Source organism: Piliocolobus tephrosceles, chromosome 16 (genome assembly GCF_002776525.5).
Source record: "Piliocolobus tephrosceles isolate RC106 chromosome 16, ASM277652v3, whole genome shotgun sequence".
Taxonomy (NCBI): Eukaryota; Metazoa; Chordata; class Mammalia; order Primates; family Cercopithecidae; genus Piliocolobus; species Piliocolobus tephrosceles.
This window is the reverse complement of record NC_045449.1, coordinates 66,310,551-66,333,463: the sequence shown is the minus strand read 5'-3', so window position 1 is coordinate 66,333,463 and position 22,913 is coordinate 66,310,551. Positions and strand designations below refer to the sequence as shown.

General features: G+C 48.1%; 1 protein-coding gene across 7 annotated transcripts in view; it reads left to right on the top strand.

The window, feature by feature from the left end:
- SLC39A11 (solute carrier family 39 member 11) overlaps positions 1–22,913 on the top strand; it is a 465,983-nt gene that overhangs the window by 364,829 nt on the left and 78,241 nt on the right. For all 7 annotated transcript variants that reach the window (XM_023211941.2, XM_023211936.3, XM_023211938.2 and 4 more), the window contains one exon: positions 13,256–13,325. In XM_023211941.2, coding sequence (XP_023067709.2) covers positions 13,256–13,325 — 70 coding nt within the window. The remainder of the gene's footprint in view (positions 1–13,255; positions 13,326–22,913) is intronic.

The window sequence follows — 22,913 nt, the reverse complement described above, 5'->3', positions numbered from 1 at the left end:
CCATGTACGGCCTGTGGGGTGGGGTGAGGCTCCAATCACAGGCGGTGGTGTTGTGGTTCGGAGGCATCTGGCCCTAGGCTGCCTTTCCTTTTAACAAGGCAGTCGGGTCCGACCCGGGACCCAGACTGCACGACCCCTTCATGTGAAATCAGGGGAGGAATAGCAGGGATCAGTGGCCATCCTCCTCCTGGGGATGTGAGACCCTCTTGTGGGATAATCCCCAGAGCGACTCTCTTGGCTCCCAAGCAGCACAGAATGGACGCCACCCCCCTACTGCAGAGTTACACCTGATTCCCCGATCATCTGGCTTGTGCCTTGCCCCAGGAATTCCCAGTCTCTTTGTGGAGAACTCCCGGCATTGATCTTTTCATGAGCCAGGTGAGAGGCTGGGCCAGCGGAGCCTGTGTCTCTTTGTGCGTGTGCTCTCAGCTGCAGGCCTTCCCAGCCAGGAGGGATGTGTGGCTGAGTTCCTGGTACGACTTCCATCTAGTGTTTTACGGATCTGAGTCTGGAGTCATAGAGGTGCTTTCAGACATGCTTTACCCTCTTTCTCCTAGAATCGTCCAACCACCTCAGAGGCAGTATTTTCCTAGGATCGGGCAGAAAGATCCCTGTGACCACTGCTTAGGGACCTCCTTCCTTCAGTGTGCGGGTGTGGAACTGGGGACTGCTCCCACTGACTAGGATGGGGTGGCACTTAGCAAAGCATCCATCTGCAGCCCCAGTTTCCCAAGGAGACCAGAGAGCCTGCCCACCTCTGCTGCCCACTTATCACATGATGGGCTTGTCTTGGGAAAAATAATTCCCTTCTGACCACACTACTCATTGCCTCATGCTCCCATCGTCCTGTGTCCTCACATTGACAGAGCTTCTTAGGTTATCCCTGCTTTCTAAGCCTCCCAGAGGAATTTTTGCAAACATACAAGGTTCCCCAGAACATAACCCTGTTCGCTTTCATACAGTGAATCTGTCAGATCCAGACACCTCCCTGCCTGCCGTGGACTTTGGACGTAGAGGGAAGAAACCCAGTGGCCAGGTGATTGAGGAGGCTCTGACTTTGGAGTCAAGGAACTTTGCTACAGGGTTGCAAGCTTTTCTACACCTCAGCTTCGCTGGTGGAACAGAGTCTTTGGGAGCAACAGATAGCAGCACTTCCCACTCAAAGGGCACAGGGATTTCATGATCATTCCCTGCTGGGCAAGGCAGGGGGAATCTTGAGTTTTTGTGACTTCCAAAATGGCAGCTCTTCTGACAGCAGGTCCGCCCACTGAGTCAGAACCTACCTGACCTGCCTCTTTGCTTCTGCTCAGTCCCTTGACCTCAAAACTAACAACTCCCTTGGTTATGAGCAATTACTCATTAAATAAATAAATAAAACCCAACAACTGCGTGTGCTCAGCTTGGCAGAATAGAGGCTCGGAGAGTAGACCGCGGTGCTCTTTCTGGTCCCTCTCCCACACCTGGTCTGTCCTTGAGTCTGCAGAGATACTTCTTCAGATTCAGGACAAACCCAGGTGTGGACGACTGTGGTACAAGGTCAGGGGGAGTTGGCTGGAGGCATGCATCTGGGCGTGACACGGAGCTCGTTGGTTGGAACAGCTCGGAATCTTCCATGCCAGCGTAGGCATTCTCTGCCTTTTTCTCTGAGGGAACACACAGATCTGATCTTTGTCTGGTTATTGAGAACTAAAGCAAATTGAAATTGACTCCGAGATGTGGGTGTTTAACAAGATGCCTTCACCTGTTGTTTGAAGATGTGACTGTCTGTCTTCAGTCATACAAACGAGGCGCTGCCTGTGTCTCTGCAGTCTGCTGGAGTCAGGCTCAATTCTAAGTCGGCAGCCGTGACTGGAGAATAGCATTTTCTGGGTCTCTCACTGTTTCGGGGGATCCCAACGTGAAACAGTCGGAGATGCTGAAAAAGCACACTTGTCAACATTAATGGGGAAGTAGTTACTTTAGTTACAAGGGGGATTCATGTTAGAGTATCTTCAATTGTCAATATTTCTTCATAAACAGTAGGATATGACTTTATTGATAACATTTTTTTTTTTTTGAGATGGAGCCTCCCTCTGTTGCCCAGGCTGGAGTGCAGTGGCATGATCTTGGCTCACTGCAACCTCTGCCTCCTCTGTTCAAGCGATTCTCCTGCCTAAGCCTCCCAATTAGCTGGGACTACAGTCTCCCGCCACCACACCTGGCTAATTTTTGTATTTTCAGGAGAGATGGGGTTTCCCTATGTTGGCCAGGCTAGTCTTGAACTCCTGACCTCAGGTGATCCACCCGCCTTGGCCTCCCAAAGTGCTGGGATTATAGGCGTGAGCCACTGCACCCGGCCTTATTGATAAAAATTTGATTTAAAGTCAACTTTTCTAGAACACCTCTATTTTTCATCTTTCCCCACATGTATCTTTTTCCAGTATAAATAGCAGGATTAGTAATCCACACTAGAAAACTGCATCAAACTACTTTTTCAAGAAAATAAGTTGGTAAATTTCCATCCTTTATACAGCCTCTAACAGACTCCACAGGGATTCCCTGGCAATAATACCTGGCTGGTTCTACCAACATTTGGTTTTATAATTGTGTAATACGATCAGAGTTCCTGCCTTCTTGGTTTTGCTTCCTGCTAGACTTTTGCAACCAAAGGCAGGCCAGGCAGGGTTATCAGCGTATCGCCAGCCAGCCAGTCTCCCCAGAAGGGTCAGCTAAGTTTTGGCGCTCAGAGTGAGAATGAAGACAGCAGCCCTGCCCGGTGGTGTGTCTAAGCGTGAGCATCGGCTCTCCTGATAGACTGTGGCTGAGAAATCCCTGCTGCAGTGTTACGTGACATTGCTCCCTTCCCTGGTGTGTTGTCCTCTCCCAGTTTAGTGACAGTTCCCAGACAGGTTGGGACAGACGGGGAATCAAAGCTGAGCTTGTCCTTGGCCGGGGCGGTGACTCGCTCCTGTAATTCCAGCACTTTGGGAGGCCGAGGTGGGCAGATCACCTGAGGTCAGGAGTTCAAGACCAGTCTGGCCAACCTGGCGAAATCCCGTCTCTGCTAAAAATATAAAAATTAGCTAGGTGCAGTGGTGTGCACCTGTAGTCCCAGCTACTTGGGAGATGGAAGTTGCAGTGAACTGAGATCACACTACTCCACTCCAGCCTGGGTAACAGAGTGAGACTCTGTCTCAAAGGAAATATTAAATAAATCTGAGCTTGTCCAGCACCTCAGAGGCTCCTGATGCAGCTGGAGGTGGGCACACCCTGTCCCCAAGGCCCCCATTGTCCACTCCAGCAATAGATGTTTCAACATGTTTTGTTTATTAAATTAGAGACAGAGTCTCACTCTGTCACCCAGACTGAAGTGCAGTAGTGTGATCATAGCTCACTGCAGCCTTGACTTCCTGGGCTCAAACGATCCTCTCTCCTCAGCCTCCTGAGTAACTAGTACTACAGGTTCGGGCCACCACACCCAGCCAATTTTTTTGTGTGTGGTAGAGATAGGGTCTTACTATATTGTCCTGGCTGATCTCAAACTCTTGGCCTCAAGTGATCCTCCCATCACATCCTCCCTAGTAGCTGGGACTACAGGTGCATACCACCACACCCAGCTAATTTTTTTTTTTTTTTTTTTTTTTTTTTTGGGATAGAGTCTCGCTCTGTCGCCCAGGCTGGAGTGCAGTGGTGTGATCTCGGCTTACTGCAAACTCTGCCTTGCGGGTTCATGCCATTCTCCTGCCTCAGCCTCCCGAGTAGCTAGGACTACAGGCACCCGCCACCACACCTGGCTAATTTTTTGTATTTTTAGTAGAGATGGGGTTTCACTGTGGTCTCGATCTCCTGACCTCGTGATCCACCCGCCTCAGCCTCCCAAAGTGCTGGGATTATAGGCGTGAGCCACCGTGCCCAGCCAATTTTTTAATTTTTTTGTAGAGATGGGGTCTTGCTGTGTTGCCTAGGCTGGTCTTGAACTGGGCTCAAGAGATCTTCCTGCCTCGGCCTCCCAAATTGCTGGGATTACAGGAGTGAGCCACCACACCTGGCCCCTCAAGGTGGTTATTTTTCTGGCTTTTAATGAGTGCCTTTTGGGACCTGAGAATGTACATGTGGATGTTCAGCCTTGCTCCTAGAACTGAGTCCGTATTTACTGGTGAAGTGTCATCTGGCCTGAGGGATGTTATGAGGCTACCTGCCCTGTTCTTCCAAACCCACCTTCTCTCCCCATCCCAGTCATCCTTGACTGAGGAATAGCTCCCAGCTTCAGAGGGCACTCCTCATGCAGAGAAGGACACCCTTGACCTTCCTTCAGTTTCTTTATCGTATGTTTCAAAGCCCTCCTCTCTCCAGCAAATTTTTGCCTCTTGCCTAAATCCATCTACTGTAATTTAAGTCATTTTTCTCTTACTCTGTCTTTAGGGGAGATGGAAATGAATAAGCCATCCCATAACTTGTCATTTCTCCACCCATGGGGTTTGTTGGTGGTAGTAGTAGTGGTGGTGGTGGTGGCTGTGTATAATATTTATTAAGCCTCCACAGGGTCTTATCTGCTTATCTTAATTTAAATACTTTTTTAAATCAAGAAGGAAAAGTCATGGCATCACCCCTTATTTTCTGTGTGGCCTTTGCATTGACAGTTTCTAGGCTTCTTCTGGCTATAACTCCTGGAACTGATACTATGAGTGCTTAAACCAGAGGCCCAGCTGGAGAGCAAATGGCGTGGAACAAAGAGATTTAGTGACATCCACATAATGCCCTCAGAGACAAAGAATTAATGGTACGGGCACAGGATGGAGAACGGTGGCTTCGCCGCAGCATACAGGGAAAGACTGAGCTTTTAGTTAGCTGTGAGCCCAGGAGGAATCTCCCGTGAGAAAGCCACCCAAGACGAATGTGTTCGTGAGCTGCCGTGAGGTCTGGGTCAAGTCCGGAACAGGGGGAATGACAGCCCTGTACTTCCTACCCCTGGTCTGACCACCCTGAAACAGCTGTATCCTGTCTAGAAGCCCCTGTCATGCTGAGATGATCTGAGCTGGGCCCACATCCCAGGGAGCATAGTCTGGCAGGAAGAGAAGAATGTCCCCATAGCATCTCTGAGTGGGCCATTTCTGTCCCAGCAGCGGGCTCTGCCGAACCAAGGTAATTGTACTTCTCAAGCTACCCTGTACAGGTGCCCCTTCCCATCCACTCATTACCAACGCCCATAAATGTCAGGTGCTATGGTCTGAATATTTGTGTTTCTCAAAAATGTGTGAGGCCAGGTGCTACTCAGGAGGTTGAGGCAGGAGAATCGCTTGAACCGGGGAGGGGGAGGTTGCAGTGAGCTGAGATTGTGCCACTGTACTCCAGCCTGGGTGACAGAGCAGGACTGTGTCTCAAAATAAAAAAGAAAGAAAGAAAAAGAAAAGAAAAGATGTGTATGCTGAGATTCTAACCACCAATGCGATGGTATCAGGAAGTGAGACTCTGGGGAGGTGATTAGGTCTTGAGGTTGGAGCCCCCATGAGTGGGATTAATGCCCGTATAAAAGAGGCCCGAGAGAGAGGCCCCCTCACCTTTCCCATCGTGTGAGGACACAGCAAGGAACCCCCCGATCTGTGAACCAGGAAGCTGGCCCTCACCAGACACCAACTCTGCGGGCACCTTGATCTCAGACTTCTTAGCCTCCAGAACTGGGCAAGAAGGCTGCAAACTCCACCCCATGCCCTTAAAACTAAGAGCTGCTTATGGCTCCATTGAAAGAGAAAACACTTTTCATTGTTTGCTTTCCTACCACTTAAACTCTCACAGTGTTCTATTAATATAATAGTATAATATATTAAGTCTAATAATATAACAGACTTAAACTCTCACAGTGTTCTATTAATATAATAGTTTGATTGTTTTTGTTTTCTGTAAGTGCCCCTCATCGGGAGAGAAGAAAAGTAACATTTGGCAATCTCTGAAGACATCTGTGTTATAACTGGGACAGGAGGTGCTACTGGCGTCTAGTGGGTGGAGGCCAGGGATGCTGCAAAACGCCCTACAGTGGCCAGAATAGTCCCCCACAACCAGATGTCAATAGTGAGGAACCCTGAACAGGCCTGTCAGGTACATTTCATTTTTTTTTTCTTTCTTTTTTTTTTTTTTTTTTTTTGAGATGGAGTCTCGCTCTGTCGCCCAGGTTGGAGTGCAGCGGCGCGATCTTGGCTCACTGCAAGCTCCGCCTCCCAGGTTCACGCCATTCTCCTGCCTCAGCCTCCCGAGTAGCTGGGACTACAGACACCCGCCACCACGCCCGGCTGATTTTTTGTATTTTTAGTAGAGACGGGGTTTCACCATGTTAACCAGGATGGCCTTGATCTCCTGACCTCATGATCCACCCACCTTGGCCTCCCAAAGTGCTGGGATTACAGGCGTGAGCCACCACGCTCAGCCAGGTACATTTCATTTAACACAACCATCCTGTAAGCAAAGCAGTGTTATTCCCCTTTCACTTTTGCAAGAACCTTAAATAATATACTAAGATTTGAGCCCGGGTTTATCTCAACCCTTTTTGTTACTGTTTTCCACAGAGAAGAGCATGGAGGGATGGAGTTGCAAGGGCAATGGGGAGGTGGAGAGAGGCAGGCGCAGCCGCCTTCCAGCCCCAGGCGGAGGTTGGAGTGAGCTGCTTCCGCTTTGGTGCTTATGTTCAAGTTTGTCCTCCAGACTCTGCCTCACCCTACGTTCAGTCGGACTTACTAACCCAGGCTAGGCAGTTCATTTTCCCTGAGCTAATGGCAATAGCTTTGTAAAGGGGCAAGAACTTATTCACAGTATGAGTTGGGTTTCTTCTATTTGCACTCCAGGTGGGATACCAGGGGCATGAGCACCAGTGGGCATTTTTCCTCCTTTCCTTTTCCACCCAGTGAGTTCTTTCTACCGTCTGTTGATCTTCAGTGTCGGCCCGAATTCTCGTTGTGGTGTTCTTTCTGCATGCGTAACTGATGTGTCCTGCCTTCTCATGGGCTTAACTCTCAGGGCTCACCTCTGTTTTCAGACTTGGTAACAAATACACTGTGTTTCCCCAGGACCTTTTCTTCCTGTTTCACTTTCTATATCCAGGGGGAAAGTGGACTGAAGCCTCCTAAGGCAGCATGGAGCTGTGGTTCCCTCCTGCCAGGGCCACTGGAGAACTGAGAGGAAAGATGTGCTTATCTGCAAACCATCACGGAATGCTCATTTGTGAACTTTTGTCCCTGCGACTGGCCTGGCCCGAGGTACAGGATGGGCCGGAGGGAAAATGCATTCCCTTTGCTCCAAACCTCTTCAGGGTACGGAGACTCAGATGCCAGTGTTCACTACCCGTGGGGCCATGTCATAGCTGGAGGAAAGCTGCAAGCAAACTGGGCAGCAGAGGACACTTGCGGGTGGGGAATAGAATGAGAGACTGCGGTTCACGACCCAGCTCTAGCCTCCCCAGCTGGGTCACCTAGGGCAGGCCCTTTTCCTCATCTGCTCACTGGGTTCTCCCTTCCCCAACCTCCCAAAGCTGTTGTGAGCATTTACATAAGTCAGCAAGCTGAGGCTGCTGAACTTCGTGCTAAACTACTGGAAGCGATTGTTTTGCTAATTAGCATGCACTATTATTTGCATTAAAATGACTAATTAGAAGAAAATTTTTAACAAAAGAGTCAACCAGCTGTTGTTTATGGTTTTAGAAAGTGAATTTTCTCAAAGGGAGGGATAGGCATATCCCTAGGCATATCACTAGACAGGCCTGTCTAGTGTCAGGAAGTAGTTTCCTTGATTTCTCCCCAAGGGTCGCAGGTGAAGATCTGTGCCTTGCAGACCCACGGTTACCGATGGATGGTCTCAGGTGTGTTAGTGCAAAACAAGGTTGAGAATAGCAGGCTTGTAAATACTGGACTCCTCAAAGGCAGGACACTGGCCAGGTGGCAGCAGGTCAGATGTTCTCGAAGTTCATATTCTCATGGCCATGGACACGGGCAGCTCCCACGACTCGGCCTGCACAAACAAGGCTGCCTCCTCCCTAATGGAAAGGATGTCAGAAACCCTTAGGCATACCCATCGCAGCCTGCCCTGAAATTCAGCTCTCACCAACGTCAGGCACCTCACGTAGGATACTCTTTTTTTTTGAGATGGAGTCTCACACTGTCACCCAGACTGGATTGCAGTGGCGCCATCTCGGCTCACTGCAACCTCTGCCTCCCCAGTTCAAGCGATTCTCCTGCCTCAGCCTCCCTAGTAGCTGGGATTAAAGGCGTGAGCCACCATGCCCAGGTATTGTTTTGTATTTTGAGTAGAGACGAGGTTTCACCATGTTGGCCAGGCTGGTCTTGAGCTCCTGATCTCAAGCAATTCGTCCACCTCAGCCTCCTAAAATGCTGGGATTACAGGCACGGGAGCCACCGCTCCTGGCCGGGTACTCCTTCTTGCCTACCTCTTTTGGATGGTGTCACATCCATCAGGCGAACCTTAAAATATTGAACATGGATCCACACCCTTTTCTGATACTTGAGCAGTGGCTTTCATCATATCTACTCCTGGAGTGGTGAAGCACCTACCCCCTGGGCCTCAGACTCAGCACCCACCTGTGTCTCTCAGACCAGCTCCCATCACCTTCCCTCTCTGATCTGTGGACTGGAGGTGACAGTTCCAACCTATATTTGAATTAGTCATTTTAATGCAAATGATAGTGCTCCACATTAGGCCTCTAGGCTCCAAATTAAGCCTTGTCTTCAAGATCCTAATCTCTCTGTGATTCTTTGCCTTAGGAAATGGGGCACTGGTGGCCCTTTCTATGCTAGACACTGGACTATAAGCCTTATACCTACAGTGAAATGTATGTGTCGATACTAGTCTAGTCTATCATTGATTACTGTAAAAATACATAAATCTATTATAAAAAGTTAAAATTTATCAAAAATTACACCCTTAAACACAGGTCATATATGGTGCCACTCACAATGAAGAGAAATGTAAGCAAACATAAAGATGCAGTGTTAAGCCTCTAATCTCAGCACTTTGAGAGGCTGAGGCAGGAGGATCCCTTGAGGCTAGGAGTTCAAGATCAGCCTGGACAACTTAATGAGACCATCTCTATGAAAAACTTTTTAAAAAATGGAAACATTTAAAAAATGATGTAATATTAAGTCCTAACTACATAGAATTAACTACAGCCCACTGTACTACTGCAACCATTTTGTAGCCACCTCCTGTTGCTGTTGCAGTGGGCTGAGGTGCTGCAGATATCTGCGTAAAAGGCCTTGTTGGGCTTGGCTTGGTGACTCACGCCTGTAAGTCACCGAGGCGAGTGAGGGCAGATCACCTGAGGTCAGGAGTTCGAGACCAGCCTGACCAACGTGGAGAAACCCTGTCTCTACTAAAAATGCAAAATTAGTTGGGCATGGTGACACATGCCTATAATCCCAGCTACTCGGGAGGCTGAGGCAGGAGAATCACTTGAACACGGGAAGCAGAGGTTGTGGTGAGCCGAGATCACGCCATTGCACTCCAGCCTGGGCAACAAGAGTGAAACTCCGTCTCAAGTTCAAAAATAAAATTAAAAAAGGCCTTGTGACACTAAGCATCTCCTCGTGAGCAGTTTACCTCTGCAGTGAATTGCATATTACCGTAAAAAGTGATCTCTCTCAGTTCTTACGTATTTTTCATCATGTTTAGTGCTATACCGTAAACCTTGAATAACACCATAGGACCCATACAGAGTGCCATTAGGGATACTGCAAGTGCTCCCAAGAAGCAAAGAAAAGTCATGACATTACAATAAAAAATTAACTTGCTTGATATGTACCATAGTTTGAGGTCTGCAGCTATGGGTGCCTGCCGTTTCAGACAGACAACGCCTCTGTATGAACAGACAGTGTAAACATATGGTCTTGATAAATACAGTACAGCACTGTAAATGTATTTTCTCTTTCTTATGATTTTCTTAGCATTAAGAACTTCTATGCAGCTTGCTTTACTGTAAGAATATAAAAAGTGTTATCTAGCTTACTTTCTTGTAAGAATACCGTATATAATATATATAGCACACAAAATATGTGTGCTATATATAAATTGACTTTATGTTCTTGATAAGGCTTTTGGTCGGTATTAGACTATTAGTAACGTTTCTGGGGGAGTTGAAAGTTATATGTGGGTTTTCGACTGTGCAGGGGATTGGTGCCCCTAATCCCTGCATTGTTCAAGGTTGTCAACTGTAAATAAAAAAATAATTTTTAAAAATGCATATCGATTTTAAAGCCTGATTGCCCTGGTAGTGCTGACTCCAGCCAACTACCTTCAGCCTCAGAGCTGTTAAAGGGAGAGTTTGGGAGCCTTCTCCGTGGCCTGCTTGGGTGTGTGCATGCATGCTGAGAGGCCAGGCCCAGAAGGCTTGATGCTGCTGTCTGGTTTTGGAGAGACCTCCCTCTAACTACCTGGCTTCTGAACCTAGCAGGGGCCCAAGAGTCACAGCGGCTGATCTCTGGAGTCGAGCTTGCAGTATGGGGCAAGCTCTAATGTCCTAGGACTCTGCGTCCTGACGTTGGTTGTTGTAAGAAAAGTGGAAAGATACCTGGTAGGGAATCAGAATCCCAAATTCTCACCAGGTGCAGTGGCTCATGCCTTTAATCCCAGCATGTTGAGAGGCCAACATGGTGAAACCCCATCTCTACCAAAAGTACAAAAATTAGCTGGGCATGGGGGCGCACACCTGTAATCCAGCTACTTGGGAGGCTGAGGCAGGAGAATCACTTGAACCCAGGAGGTGGAGGTTGCAGTGAGCTGAGATCGCACCACTGCACTCCAGCCTGGGCGACAGAGTGAGATTCTGTCTCAAGAAAAAAGAAAAAAGAATCCCAAATTCTCAACCTGCAGCTTACAGTGGTCACAGCTGTCCCATCAGGACCCCGCAGGAGATCAAGCACAAAGGGTAAAATGAGGAAAAAAAAAAAAAAAAAAAAGAACACCTTATTCCTTAGCTGGATCTTTGGGCTCCAGACCCCATTGCGGTCTCTTGTTGAGCCAGACTGCATCACAGGTGAGCACTTTCACCTGAACATGGGATAAGTCTCCAATGCCTTCTTGTCCTCAGGTGTCTCCTGGAGTCAGTATCACAATTCCGGCATCCTGGACCCACTTCAAGCCGACAGGACACAAGGAAGAAATGGGCTGTACTAAGAGGCAGTGAATCAAAAGAAAATGAGTTCCTCTCACTCAGTAGATTTTTATATCTTCCCTCTTCTTAAAAACAAGTTCTAATTTGACCCCCCAAAGCCCTTGGTCTTGCTGCTGAACAGTGGTGGTAATTCAGTAGTTCTCCTTCGTGTTTGGATCGAGGGGAATCATTGCCCTCTTCACAGATGTCAGAAGCATCCTGACGTTGTGCTTCCACCCCTTTGGTCCATGGCCACTGGTCAGGTCCATTTCCTTCCATGACCCTCACTACTCCATCAGATACACACAGACCAGCGTCATCCTCCCACATCTGATCCCTAGGCGGGTGGCTGGTGAACTTGGCAAGCCCGTGAACCACAGGAAAGGACCTGAAAACCCATCTTGTCTAGCCCGATGCTGCAAGCTCGACTCTAGCCACCCCCTCAGTGTAGACCGCATCTGTCTGCACCGTTTGAGGGTGGTTCCTTTGCAAGCTGGAATGTTCTTCAAAGAGCAGTCATATAAAAATGTATGCTTGGCTGGGCGCGGTGGCTCATGCCTGTAATTCCAGCACTTTGGGAGGCCGAGGCAAGTGGAACACAAGATTGGGAGATCGAGACCATCCTGGCTAACATGGTGAAAGCCCATTTCTACTAAAAATACAAAACATTAGCCGGGTGTGGTGGCGGGCACCTGTAGTCCCAGCTACTCAGGAGGCTGAGGCAGGAGAATGACATGAACCTGGGAGGCGGAGCTTGCAGTGAGCCGAGATGGCGCCACCGCACTCCAGCCTGGGCGACAGAGCGAGACTCCGTCTCAATAAAAAATAAAAATAAATAAAAATGCAAATGCATGCTGGTGGTGGTGATCGTGCCACCCCTCCTCCTTTCCTGCTGGCAAGACCCCAGTTTATTCAGATGGCGGCTCCCTTGATTTCAGGGAGCATGGGCAGGGTAGACTCTTTCCCAGCCCCAGAGAGGGATGGAGACTGGCCTCAGTCAGTCCCGGAGTCTCAGTATTTGGGGCCTGAGGCTGTGATGGATCCAGGGATGGGCGTTTGCTCCTATTCTGGCCGGAGAGGTATGAGGGATGCCGGGAAAGGCGTTCATTCCAGAGTAATGAGACAAAGACTTGATAAAGAAAGGTTTCTACCTTTCTACTTTCTTCTTGTCTACGATGTAGTTGAGATGCCTGGAGGTAGCACAGTCACTTTGCAACTATGAGGACCTAATGGTGAGGATGAAGAAAATTAAAAAAAAAACAAAACCGAAAACAAAAGACGCCTGTGTCTACAGTGACATCATTGGACTGCCGTATCAACCTTGGACTTTCTGTTGCATGAGCTAATAAATAAAGCCCTGTGTGTTTAGGCCGGGGGTTATGAAAAGTCCAGATAATAAATATTTTAGGTTTCAGGCCATACGGTTTCTGTCCCAACTACTTCACTGTGCTAATGTCCATGAAACCAGCCATAAACAATTCGTCAGCCAATAAGCATGGCTGTGTGCCAATACAACTTCATTTACAGACACTCAAATTTGAATTTTATATAATTTTCTTTTTTTTTTTTTGAGACAGAATCTCACTTTGTTACCCAAACTGGAGGGCAGTGGTGGCACACTCCTGGCTTCCTGCAACCTCTGCCTCCTTTGTTCAAGTGATACTCCTGCCTCAGCCTCTCGAGTAAGCTGGGATTACAGGCATGCACTACCATGCCCTGTTAACTTTTGTATTTTTAGTAGAGATGAGATTTCACCATGTTGACCAGGCTGGTCTCGAACTCCTGACCTCAGGTGATCTACCTGCCTCGGCCTCCCAGAGTGGTGGCATTACAGGCATGAGCCACTGTGCCTGGCCAAATTGTATATAATTTTCATGTGTCATGAAGTAGTCTTTGTTTTTTCAATTACTTAAGAAATACAAAAATCATTCCTAGATTGCAGGCCATAGAGAAGCAGGCAGTAGCCATTTGGACCCCATGCCTTAGTTTCCCTGGGTTTAAGCCGCTATTAGTATGATTTCCTGTGACTGGCAGCCTCATGCAGTCCTACTTGACACAGTGACAGTAATGGTGATGTTCCTTATTGGGAAATATTCCTAACCCCTCTTGTTTTTCTTATGTCTATTTCAGAGGGTCTCGCTGTTGGAGTTGGATTCGGGGCTATAGAAAAGACGGCATCTGCTACCTTTGAGAGTGCCAGGTAAGCCAGCACCCTGGTACCCCAGAGCATGGTTCTGCACCCAGGGGTGCTCCAGGTGTGTGTGTCACCTGGGTGGGCTGTCTGTGCATTATCATTCGGCACCCCAGCCCCACTGATGGAGGCCGCATGGGGTCTGGTGAAGGCCATCCCTGAGAGAGGAGTCTCCTGAGAGAGGAGTCTTTCAAATGAGCTAGTAAGTAGGTGATGATCATTCTGAAAACGAAACGTGGACAGAATCGCAAGCTGTACTCTAAGCACTTCGAAGGTGTGAAGACTGATGACAAAAAACAAAGGCAGCCACTGACACTCTTCAGGCCTTTCCTTTTCGAAGCCCTCCCTTGTCTTTCTTGACGCTGGGCTCTCCTGGTTTCCCTCTCTCTTTCCACCTGCTCCTGGAAAGTCCCTTCTCATCCTATGGCCTGTTCTTAAGAGGTGATGCTCCCGGGGACCTGTATCTAGAACATCCTTCCTTTTCACTGAACGCACCATCCCTGGGCAACCTTCTCCATTCTTGTGACTTTATTTTCCATGTGTTTGCTGGTGATACCCAAGTCGAGCTCCAGCCGAGTCTTTTGTCCTGAATGTGTTCTTATATTTCTCCATCTGCTGTCATGTAGAACCTGCCCTTCCTCCAGGATTCCCTGTCACTGCCGTACCCAATTGACCAAGCCAACCCTGCCGTCACTCTCAATGCCTCATTTTCCCTCACCTTCCATATACAAGCACTGGGCCTTGTAAATTCTTTGCTCTTCTACCTGCCTGGAAATAAACAGGGCGTGGGTAAGGTCACAGCCTTGGGATCACACGCTGTTCTCTAGACATGGTGCAGGTGAGGTCTCCATGGTTCACCCAGACCCACAAAGCCATAAATGCCACACTCTGCAGGATGGAACCTTCTATCTGAAGGCAGCAAACTCAAGTGGCTTCAGGGGACTAAAAGATCATCAAAATGGGTGGAGACAGTCAGGTGAAGACAGTTGGGAACCATGAGGACTGAGGCAAACTTTAAACAGCATGCGCGCTATCTAAAGGTACTTGAATTCACAATTATTTTAAAACATAACTCAGTGCAGTGACTCAGGGGCGACTGGTTTATCACTCCTGTAGCTCATTCACTGTCTTCAGACTGATGCAGTCCCAAAATATTCTCCCTGACTCCCCCCAGGAAATAGCACTCCCTCCTGCACCCGTTGATCGTGACTGTCAAAAACGAATTTCTCACATAACCCCTTTTCCATCCTTCCCCGGTTACCAAGCCTGCGTGGGGCCTGTTTATGCACCCTGAGGACTGTGTTCAGGCCACTTCCTTGCATCTGTTTCCCCAGCTGAAGTGGAGCCCCCTGTGTGTTAAATGTAGTCATTGCTGGTCACTGAATTCTAAGGCTGTATGTTAAGAGGCGTGCCTGCTCCATGAAGCCTCAAATATGTGCATGGACTGGAATGTTCTAGGGCAAAACTTTTCGTGTTCTCAACTTCATATTCCTGCCTCTCAGACTCCCAAGTCACTCATTAAAATAAAGCCCATGGTGAAAATCACATGAGATGGTAGATGAGGGCAGAGCCTTCAGAATGGAAGAAATATCACCCAAAACAAGGGCTACTGATGACTCGTCACATCCTGCAGACTGCTCTTCTAAGTGCGGGGCCTGGGGTGGGGGCATGTAGCTCTTCTGCCCCTGGCACAGCAGTTTTGATCCTGACTCCACTAGACCACAAGAGACTTCAGAGTCAAGCAATATCCACGGGGCCGAAGAGCCCAGAGGGTCTGACCTTATAAACATTCAAAGGCCAGGTCCTCCCCGGAGCACAGGAAACCACACAGGCTGCAGAAGATCTGTGCCCAGCAAGTGACAGCTGTGCCCCAGGCATGGAACTCACAGGCCAGGCTCTCTGTCTGGTGGCACCACGTCCCCCGCGACATCATCATGTCAGCTCCAATGTTCCTCTGTTCTATCACCTGCACTTTCTGCCAATCTTTGTAAGTATTTCGGAAGAAAGTGGAGCAAAAATATTTCCAACTCAGCTCCTCCCTTCCCTGGACCAAACGGATTCTCTCTTGAGTTATAAAAGCCCTCAACCGGATCCTCTAACTGGGGTGGAGTCAGTGCAGCAGGCCTCAGTGTCTTCAGCCTCACGAGACCCTCTGCTATACAAGCATCACTGGAGGGGTCCATATGCCCCCACTCCTGACCCATTATTGTCATAGCCTGCGGGGCAGGAATGACGGAGCTCTGCTGTCATTGCCACTGTGTCCACAGAGTAATGAGGGCGGGGGGCCCTGCAAAGCAGGCTGCAGAGAAGCAATGGGGGAAGAACATTCCCTCAACCTGACCCTTCAGCCCATTCTCCCCACTTTGAAAAACACGTAGAGTTTGTGATTCCCTCCTTCCTAAATGTCTGCCCTCTTCTTCTTGGGTGGCAAGATGTAGAACAGCACCCAGGCCAAGGCTTGTTAGCTTTCTCCGCCTTTAGTTCACACTACACATAGGATTTCATAGGAGGATAGGGACTAGAGTGCAGTGGAGAGTGAGGACTTTCCACTTGAGTAGCCACGAGGGAAAGGTGTGTGCTGAAGTGTAGCCTGGACAGGCAGAGCCTGCCACCCTGAAAGGCTGTAGAATTGCTCAACCAATAACAGGTTGGGGCCAGTGTTGTGCCTGTTGATACAAGGACGTCAAGGGCTACAGCTTCCAGTTGTCTTATAATGCTGGGGCTTTCAAACCAGCATCTGTGCTTGTGTGTAGAGTCCACAGAGAAGCCAGCCCTGCAGAAATAGGCTGCTATGGTGTTCATACACCAAGGCAGTATCTTGCCTTAGATTACCACCTGCAATCCAGGATGAGACTTTGGTTTGATCAATTGCACTAAATCTATCCATACTCTCGGTTCCCTCTTTTTTTTTGAGACGGAGTCTTGCTCTGTCGCCCAGGCTGGAGTGCAGTGGCCGGATCTCAGCTCACTGCAAGCTCCACCTCCCAGGTTCACGCCATTCTCCTGCCTCAGCCTCCCAAGTAGCTGGGACTACAGGCACCCACCACCACGCCCAGCTAATTTTTTTTGCATTTTTAGTAGAGATGGGGTTTCACCATGTTAGCCAGGATGGTCTCGATCTCCTGACCTCGTGATCTGCCTGCCTCAGCAAAGTGCTGGGATTACAGGCATGAGCCACCGCGCCCGGCCAGTTCCTTCTTTCAAGAAGGAAAAGAAAAGGTACTGACACTGTAAGACGATGAAAGTAGAGTGAACAGGCCACCCTGTTGGATGAGCCATTGGTGAAATCATGTAGTCCTCAGCATTGAATAAAGCCACATGAGGCCAGGACCACTGTGACACAGAGTGCCAGGCAGAGGGACTGTGTACCAGCCCCTGCCTGCCCAGAATCTCCCAGACTCAGCCAGTCCAGCTTCCACTGAGGCTGCAAATGCTTAGCTATCTCCTGAGCAGTGCTGGTCTCTGCTCATTCATTCACGCATCCGTTCTTTAGTGAATACTGGTATGTGTCCCGTATTGTGCTAGTCACTGCAGAAAACACAATTCGGATGACAGAAATCTTCCAAAAAGCTGAACATTTGTCACTAGTACTTCTAGTAACATGGTGAGCTCAGCTGACATGGATGTCCCACCGCAGACAAACACGCGAGTAAACATGGTTTTTACTACACAGCCAAGAACTAAGGAGAAAGAAATGCCAGATGCTAGAAATAAAGGGAAAAATCAAAGACACCGTGGGAGGTGGTTTCAGATCCTCATAGAGGTTCAAAGGACTGAGGGTTGGACCTCATGCCCATGGAGCAGATGGAGCCATGGCCCTGCCCTTGGATGTCAGGGCACTGAAACAGCCAAGCCTAAAGGCCAGGGCTTACAGGTATTGCCTTCTGTAAAAGGGGCTATAAAACTGCACCCACTGGTCCAGGAACTTGCCTGTGCAGCTTGTCCTCTCTCCAGGATCTTGGACAGAGAGACAGGGTATAAGGCATAGTAAACAATGTGCAGGATAGGAAAAGCCTAGACTTGCATCACACAAGGGTGTACGGTACAAACTTTTATACCCTATCTTGTACCAGAAACCTCAAATAAAAAATATAAATACTGGCCTAGGATAATAGAAATCTGTTAGGCTCTAGCAGGAACAAACATAAAGTCCTCACCTACACAAAGCCCTAACTCTTCCACTAACCAGCCACAGCAGATGCCTGGGGCAAGGAAGGGGACTCTTAAGTACAGTTACACTTACACTCAAATAGAAAATAAAATAGAAGCAAACCACATAGGGAAACATGCTGCGCAGGAAAGATAGCACTCACAAAACTAGAAATAAGAAAACTATAGGAGAAATGCATCAGACAAACCGGAACTGAGGGACGAAATACCTGACCAGCCCTCCTCAAAACTGCCAGGATGGTCCCAAAACAAGGGAAGTCTAAAAAACCGTCCAGAGTAGATGAAGGAGACTAAATATAAGGAGACTAAATGTGAGATGGGATCTTTGTGCAGAAAAGAGACGTTAGGGAAGAACTAGTGAAATCTGAATACACTGTGTAGTGTAGTTAAAAGTAATGCACATGGCCAGGTGCTGTGGCTCACGCCTATAATCCCAGCACTTTGAGAGGCTGAGGGGGGCAGATCCCTTGAGGTCAGGAATTCGAGACCAGCCTGGCCTACGTGCTTCTGAAACCCCATCCCTACTAAAAGTACACAAATTAGCCAGGTGTGGTAGTGGGTGCCTTAGATTCCAGCTACTTAGGAGGCTGAGGCAGGAGCACTTGAACTCAGGAGGCAGAGGTTACAGTGAGCTGAGAGATCTCACCACTGCCCTCCAGCCTGGGCAACAGAGCGAGACTCTGTCTCAAAAAAAGAAAAGAAAAGGGCCTGTAATCTCAGCCCTTTGGGAGGCCGAGGCGGGTGGATCACCTGAGATCAGGAGTTTGAGACCAGCCTGACCAACATGGTGAAACCCCATCTCTACTAAAAATACAAAAAACTAGCCAGGCGTGGTGGTGGGCACCAGCATACTCAGGAGGCTGAGGCAGGAGAATCTTTTGAACCTGGAGGCAGAGGTTGCAGTGTGCCAAGATCACGCCATTGCATTCCAGCCTGGACAACAGAGCAAGTCTCCATCTCAAACAAACAAGCAAGCAAACAAAGGAATGCACCAATATGGGTTCCTTAGTTGTAACAAATGTTCCATCCAAAGTGACATGCTAACGATAGGGGAAACTGAGGGCAGGGTATACAGGAACTGCCTGTACTATCTTTGAGCTTTTCTGTAGACCTAAAGCTAATCTAAAATGAAGGGTTAATTTAAAAAAAAAAAAAAAAACTGCATAAGGCTGCACAAATGAAAGCACTTTTTAATGCTTAATAAGGGATAGATTTATAATAATACAATAGTTTTACAAAAGACACCAAGGAGGAAAGCCGCCCCCATGATCAAATCACCTCCCACCACGTCCTACCCCCAACATTAGGGATTACAATTCCACATGAGATTTGGGTGGAGACGCAGACCCAGACCTTATCCGCCAGGGACTGCGACAGAATCTGGAGATACCAGAGGCAGAGACAGATTATCTACGCAGAAACGACAGTTCAACTCACAGAAGATTTCTGAGCTCTAATTGAAGATAAGGGAATGCTGTCTTCAAAGCGCCAAGAAAAAGTAGCTGCCATTCTAGAGTAGAAGCTGCCAAACTTTCTCTTGAAGTTCCAGATGGCCTGTGGGCCATATGATCTCTGTCACAACTACTTGACTGACTGTCGTGGAAGTGCCAAGGTAGCCCTAAATAATACGTAAAGAAATAGGCGTGGCTGGCCGGGCACAGTGGCTCACGCCTGTAATCCCAGCACTGGGAGGCCGAGGCGGGCAGATCACCTGAGGTCAGGAGTTCGAGACCAGCCCGACTAACAGGGTGAAAACCTGTCTTTACTAAAAATACAAAAAAATCACCGGATGTGGTGGCACACATCTATAGTTCTAATTACTTGGGAGGCTGAGGCAGAATTGCTTGAACCCAGGAGGTGATGGTTGCAGTGAGACAAGATCATGCGGTTGCACTCCAGCCTGGGGACAAGAGTGAAACTCTGTCTCAAAAAAAGAATAAAAGAAAAAAAAGAAGAAGAAATGGGCGTGGCTGTGCCCCAATCCAAGTTTATTTACAGAAATAGGTGGTGGGCCTTTGGGTTGAAGTTTACCCACCCCTTGTCTATTGCCAAGTTGAATTTTTCACTGAGCACAAATATAGACTGCCAAGTCTACTACTTATTACCCATTGTTACGGGATGTGTGTAGAAGGTACATCAGGGCAAAAGGGAAAAGAAGACATTAGTAAATTATGCTAGGTCTGTCGTGGTGGCTCACACCTGCAATTCTAACACTTTGGGAGGCTGACGCAGGAGGATCTCTTGTGCCCCAGAAATCAAGGCCAGCCAGGGCCACATAGGGAGACCCCATCTCTATAAAAAAATGAAAAAATCAGCTAGGCATCAGGGTGTGCACCTGTGGTCCCAGCTACTCAGGGGGCTGAGGCAAGAGGGTCACTTGAGCCTGAGAGGTCAAGGCTACAGTGAGCTGTGACTGTGCCACTGCACTGCAGCCTGGGTGACAGAGCAAGACCTTGTCTCAAAAAATAAATATGCTAGTGAATCTAAAAGGACAATTACTAATGAGAGAGAGAGGTATAGGATGGAGGAGGGAAGTGAGAATGCATGAACGAATAAACACTGGGAAGAGAGATGGAAAACCAAAGTGAAATAAGTCAGCCATCAGGTGGTGGAATTCATCTCTTCAAAGAGGTTTTGCTTTTTAAATTTTCAGTTCTAAGTGATTAGCAAGTGGCACACCTAAAATACGACATGGTAAAGTTGAAAAGAAAGGAAGAAAGATCCAAGGCAAACACTAATCAAAAGAAAGCAGGTATTCCTTTTTTGTCTCAGACAAACCAGACCCGAAGGCAGAAAGCCAGATAAGGGATAAAGGTCAGTACTTAAGGAAAGGGGAAGTAATGTACCAGGATGACGTCATGATTCTGCGTTTGTAGGCACCTAGCAGCATAAGCCTCGAACTGTTTAAAGGAAAAATCATCAGAATTGCAAGGAGAAACACAATCATGGTGGGGGGTTTTAATGTCCCTGTCTGATACTTGTAGATAACGCAGATATTAAGTTAACAAAATACATACAGTGGACATGTATAAACTCCAGCTCAGCCATTAGAAAGCTTACTTTCATTTCAAGCCACAAGAGGGTTCGTAAAATGGATTAGAGTGCTGTGCCACTGAGAGAGTCAGAATACATACCCCAACATCAATACCATTCAGACCACATTGTCTTGACTTCAATGTGATGTAATTGAAAGTCAATAGCAGAAAAGATACCCATAGTAATTTATTAATGGGCGGTTAAGCCCATAGACAGCATAAGATTAACACAGTCCAAACTCCACAGGGCTTGATCCAAGCCAGACCAAGAAACCAGTAGAAGACAGGCAAGCGTTTTGCTCCTCTCAAGGTCTCTTCATAGAATGGGCTACATTTCATCAGGAGCGTAGGGGTGGTCTGCGTGGATGAGGGGATGATAAGGGCAAGTAGTACTCTGAGCAAATGCCAAGGTAGGTGCCAAGGTTCTTTCAGGGCTGGTGGACAAACTGATATGACCAAGATAAAATTCGCTGGTGCTTTAGAGAAGGTATGTCTAAAGGATTGGATTGGCTGGTTGCAGTGGTTCCATCCCTGTAATCCCAGCACTTTGGGAGGCTGAGATAGGCGGGTTGCTTGAGCCCAGGAGTTCAAGACCAACCTGGGCAACATAGTGAAACCCTGTCTCTACAAAAAATACAAAAAAATTAGCCAGGTGGGGTGGCATGCACCTGTAGTGCCAGGTACTCTGGAGTCTGAGGTGGGAGGACCACCTGAGCCTAGGGAAGTTGAGGCTGTAGTAAGCTATGATCGTGCTACTCTGCTCCAGCCTGGCACAGCCTGGCTCTCTATTGCCTGGGCAATAGAGAGACTGTGCTTCAAAAAATAAATAAATTAATTAATTAATTAAAAATTAAATAAATAAATAAAGCAAGCATTGGATTGAGTCAGGAAAAAACAGGTGCATTACTCAGCAAAAAGTTGGCAACTATGGTAGGTTCTGATACAGGCAAGAGACATCACCCAAGAGGTAACTCAAACATGCATCTGGCTGAGATGAAATAATTTGGGAGAGCGGGTGGGGGAGATAGACCAGTGTGAAGAATGCAGCAATTGAAAAAGAATATTTACAGACCCCCCCAATGCTGTGTGTCTTAGCAGCAATGAAGAAGATACCGGATGTTGTGATGACCGTGAGAATAAGGACTGATCCCAGAAAGAGCTGTTGTGTACGGAACCCACAGGCAGCGTTTGCCAGCTGATTTTGTTGTTGCATGGAAGGGAGAAGGAAGAATTTGAGTCCAGGTGACAAGGAAACGTAGGTTGATCTCATGCTGTGGAGTGGACTGAGAGGGGAGCAGGACTGCATTTACGCAGACTGGGGAAAGCGTTACCCAGTACAGGCCCAGGGTACATGTGCACCAAGCTAACTAAGCCAGATTGTTTTTGACTCCTTTAGTGGAGGGGTTGGCAAACTATGGTCTGTGGGCCAAATTTGGCCCAACACCTGTTTCTGGAAAGGAGGCTTTATTGGAGCACAGACACACCCATTTGTTTCCATATTGTCTGTGGTTCCATATGTGATACAGTGGCCAATCTGCCTAATGGCCAGAGAAATCTTAAGGCTGAAAAGTTGGAAATACTTACTATCTGCAAAGCTGAAAATATTTACTATCTGACCTCCCCTTTCCTTTTTTCCTTTCCTTCCCTTCCCTTCCGTCCCCTCCCCTCCCCTCCCCCCCCCTCCCCTCCTCTCCCCTCCCCTCCCCTTCCCTTCCCTTCCCTTCTCTTCTCTTTTCTTTTTTTGAGACGTTGTCTCACTCTCACCCAGGCTGTAGTGCAGTGGTGGAATCATGGCTCACTGCACCCTCAACCCCCTGGGCTCAAGCAATCCTCCCACCTCAGCCTCCCTCCCAAGCAGCTGGGACGAGAGGCACATGCCACCTCACCCGGCTAATTTTTGTATTTTTTTTGGTAGAGATTGACTTTGCCCAGGCTGGGCTCGAACTCCTAAGCTCAAGTGATCTGCCTGCCTCAGCCTCCCAAAGTGCTGGGATTACAGGCGTGAGCCACCATGCCTGGCTATCTGACCCTTTTCAGAAAGCGTGTAGACCCCTAATTTAGTGGACACAATCCCTGTTTTTAGCCCAGATTCATCATTCAATACTCTTGAGGCCAACTGTCTTTCTTATGACCTCCTGCTTGTGCCCTGTTTATTGAAGCAAGAGGCTTCATGTAGATATTGCCTATGGCATCATAGCCACCCACGAGAAAAGGAACTATTCCTAGAAGGCTCTGTCTTCAGTTCCCACGTAAGGGGTTTCTGACCCGGGAGGACAGGCAGGCACCTCGCCTATCGTGTGTGTGTGGCTGCTGCCATCTGGTGTACAGATGCTGTTACTTCTTCACCTTCTGGAGCCCTGCCCAGCTCCTTCACCTCTGTCCACCTCCCTAC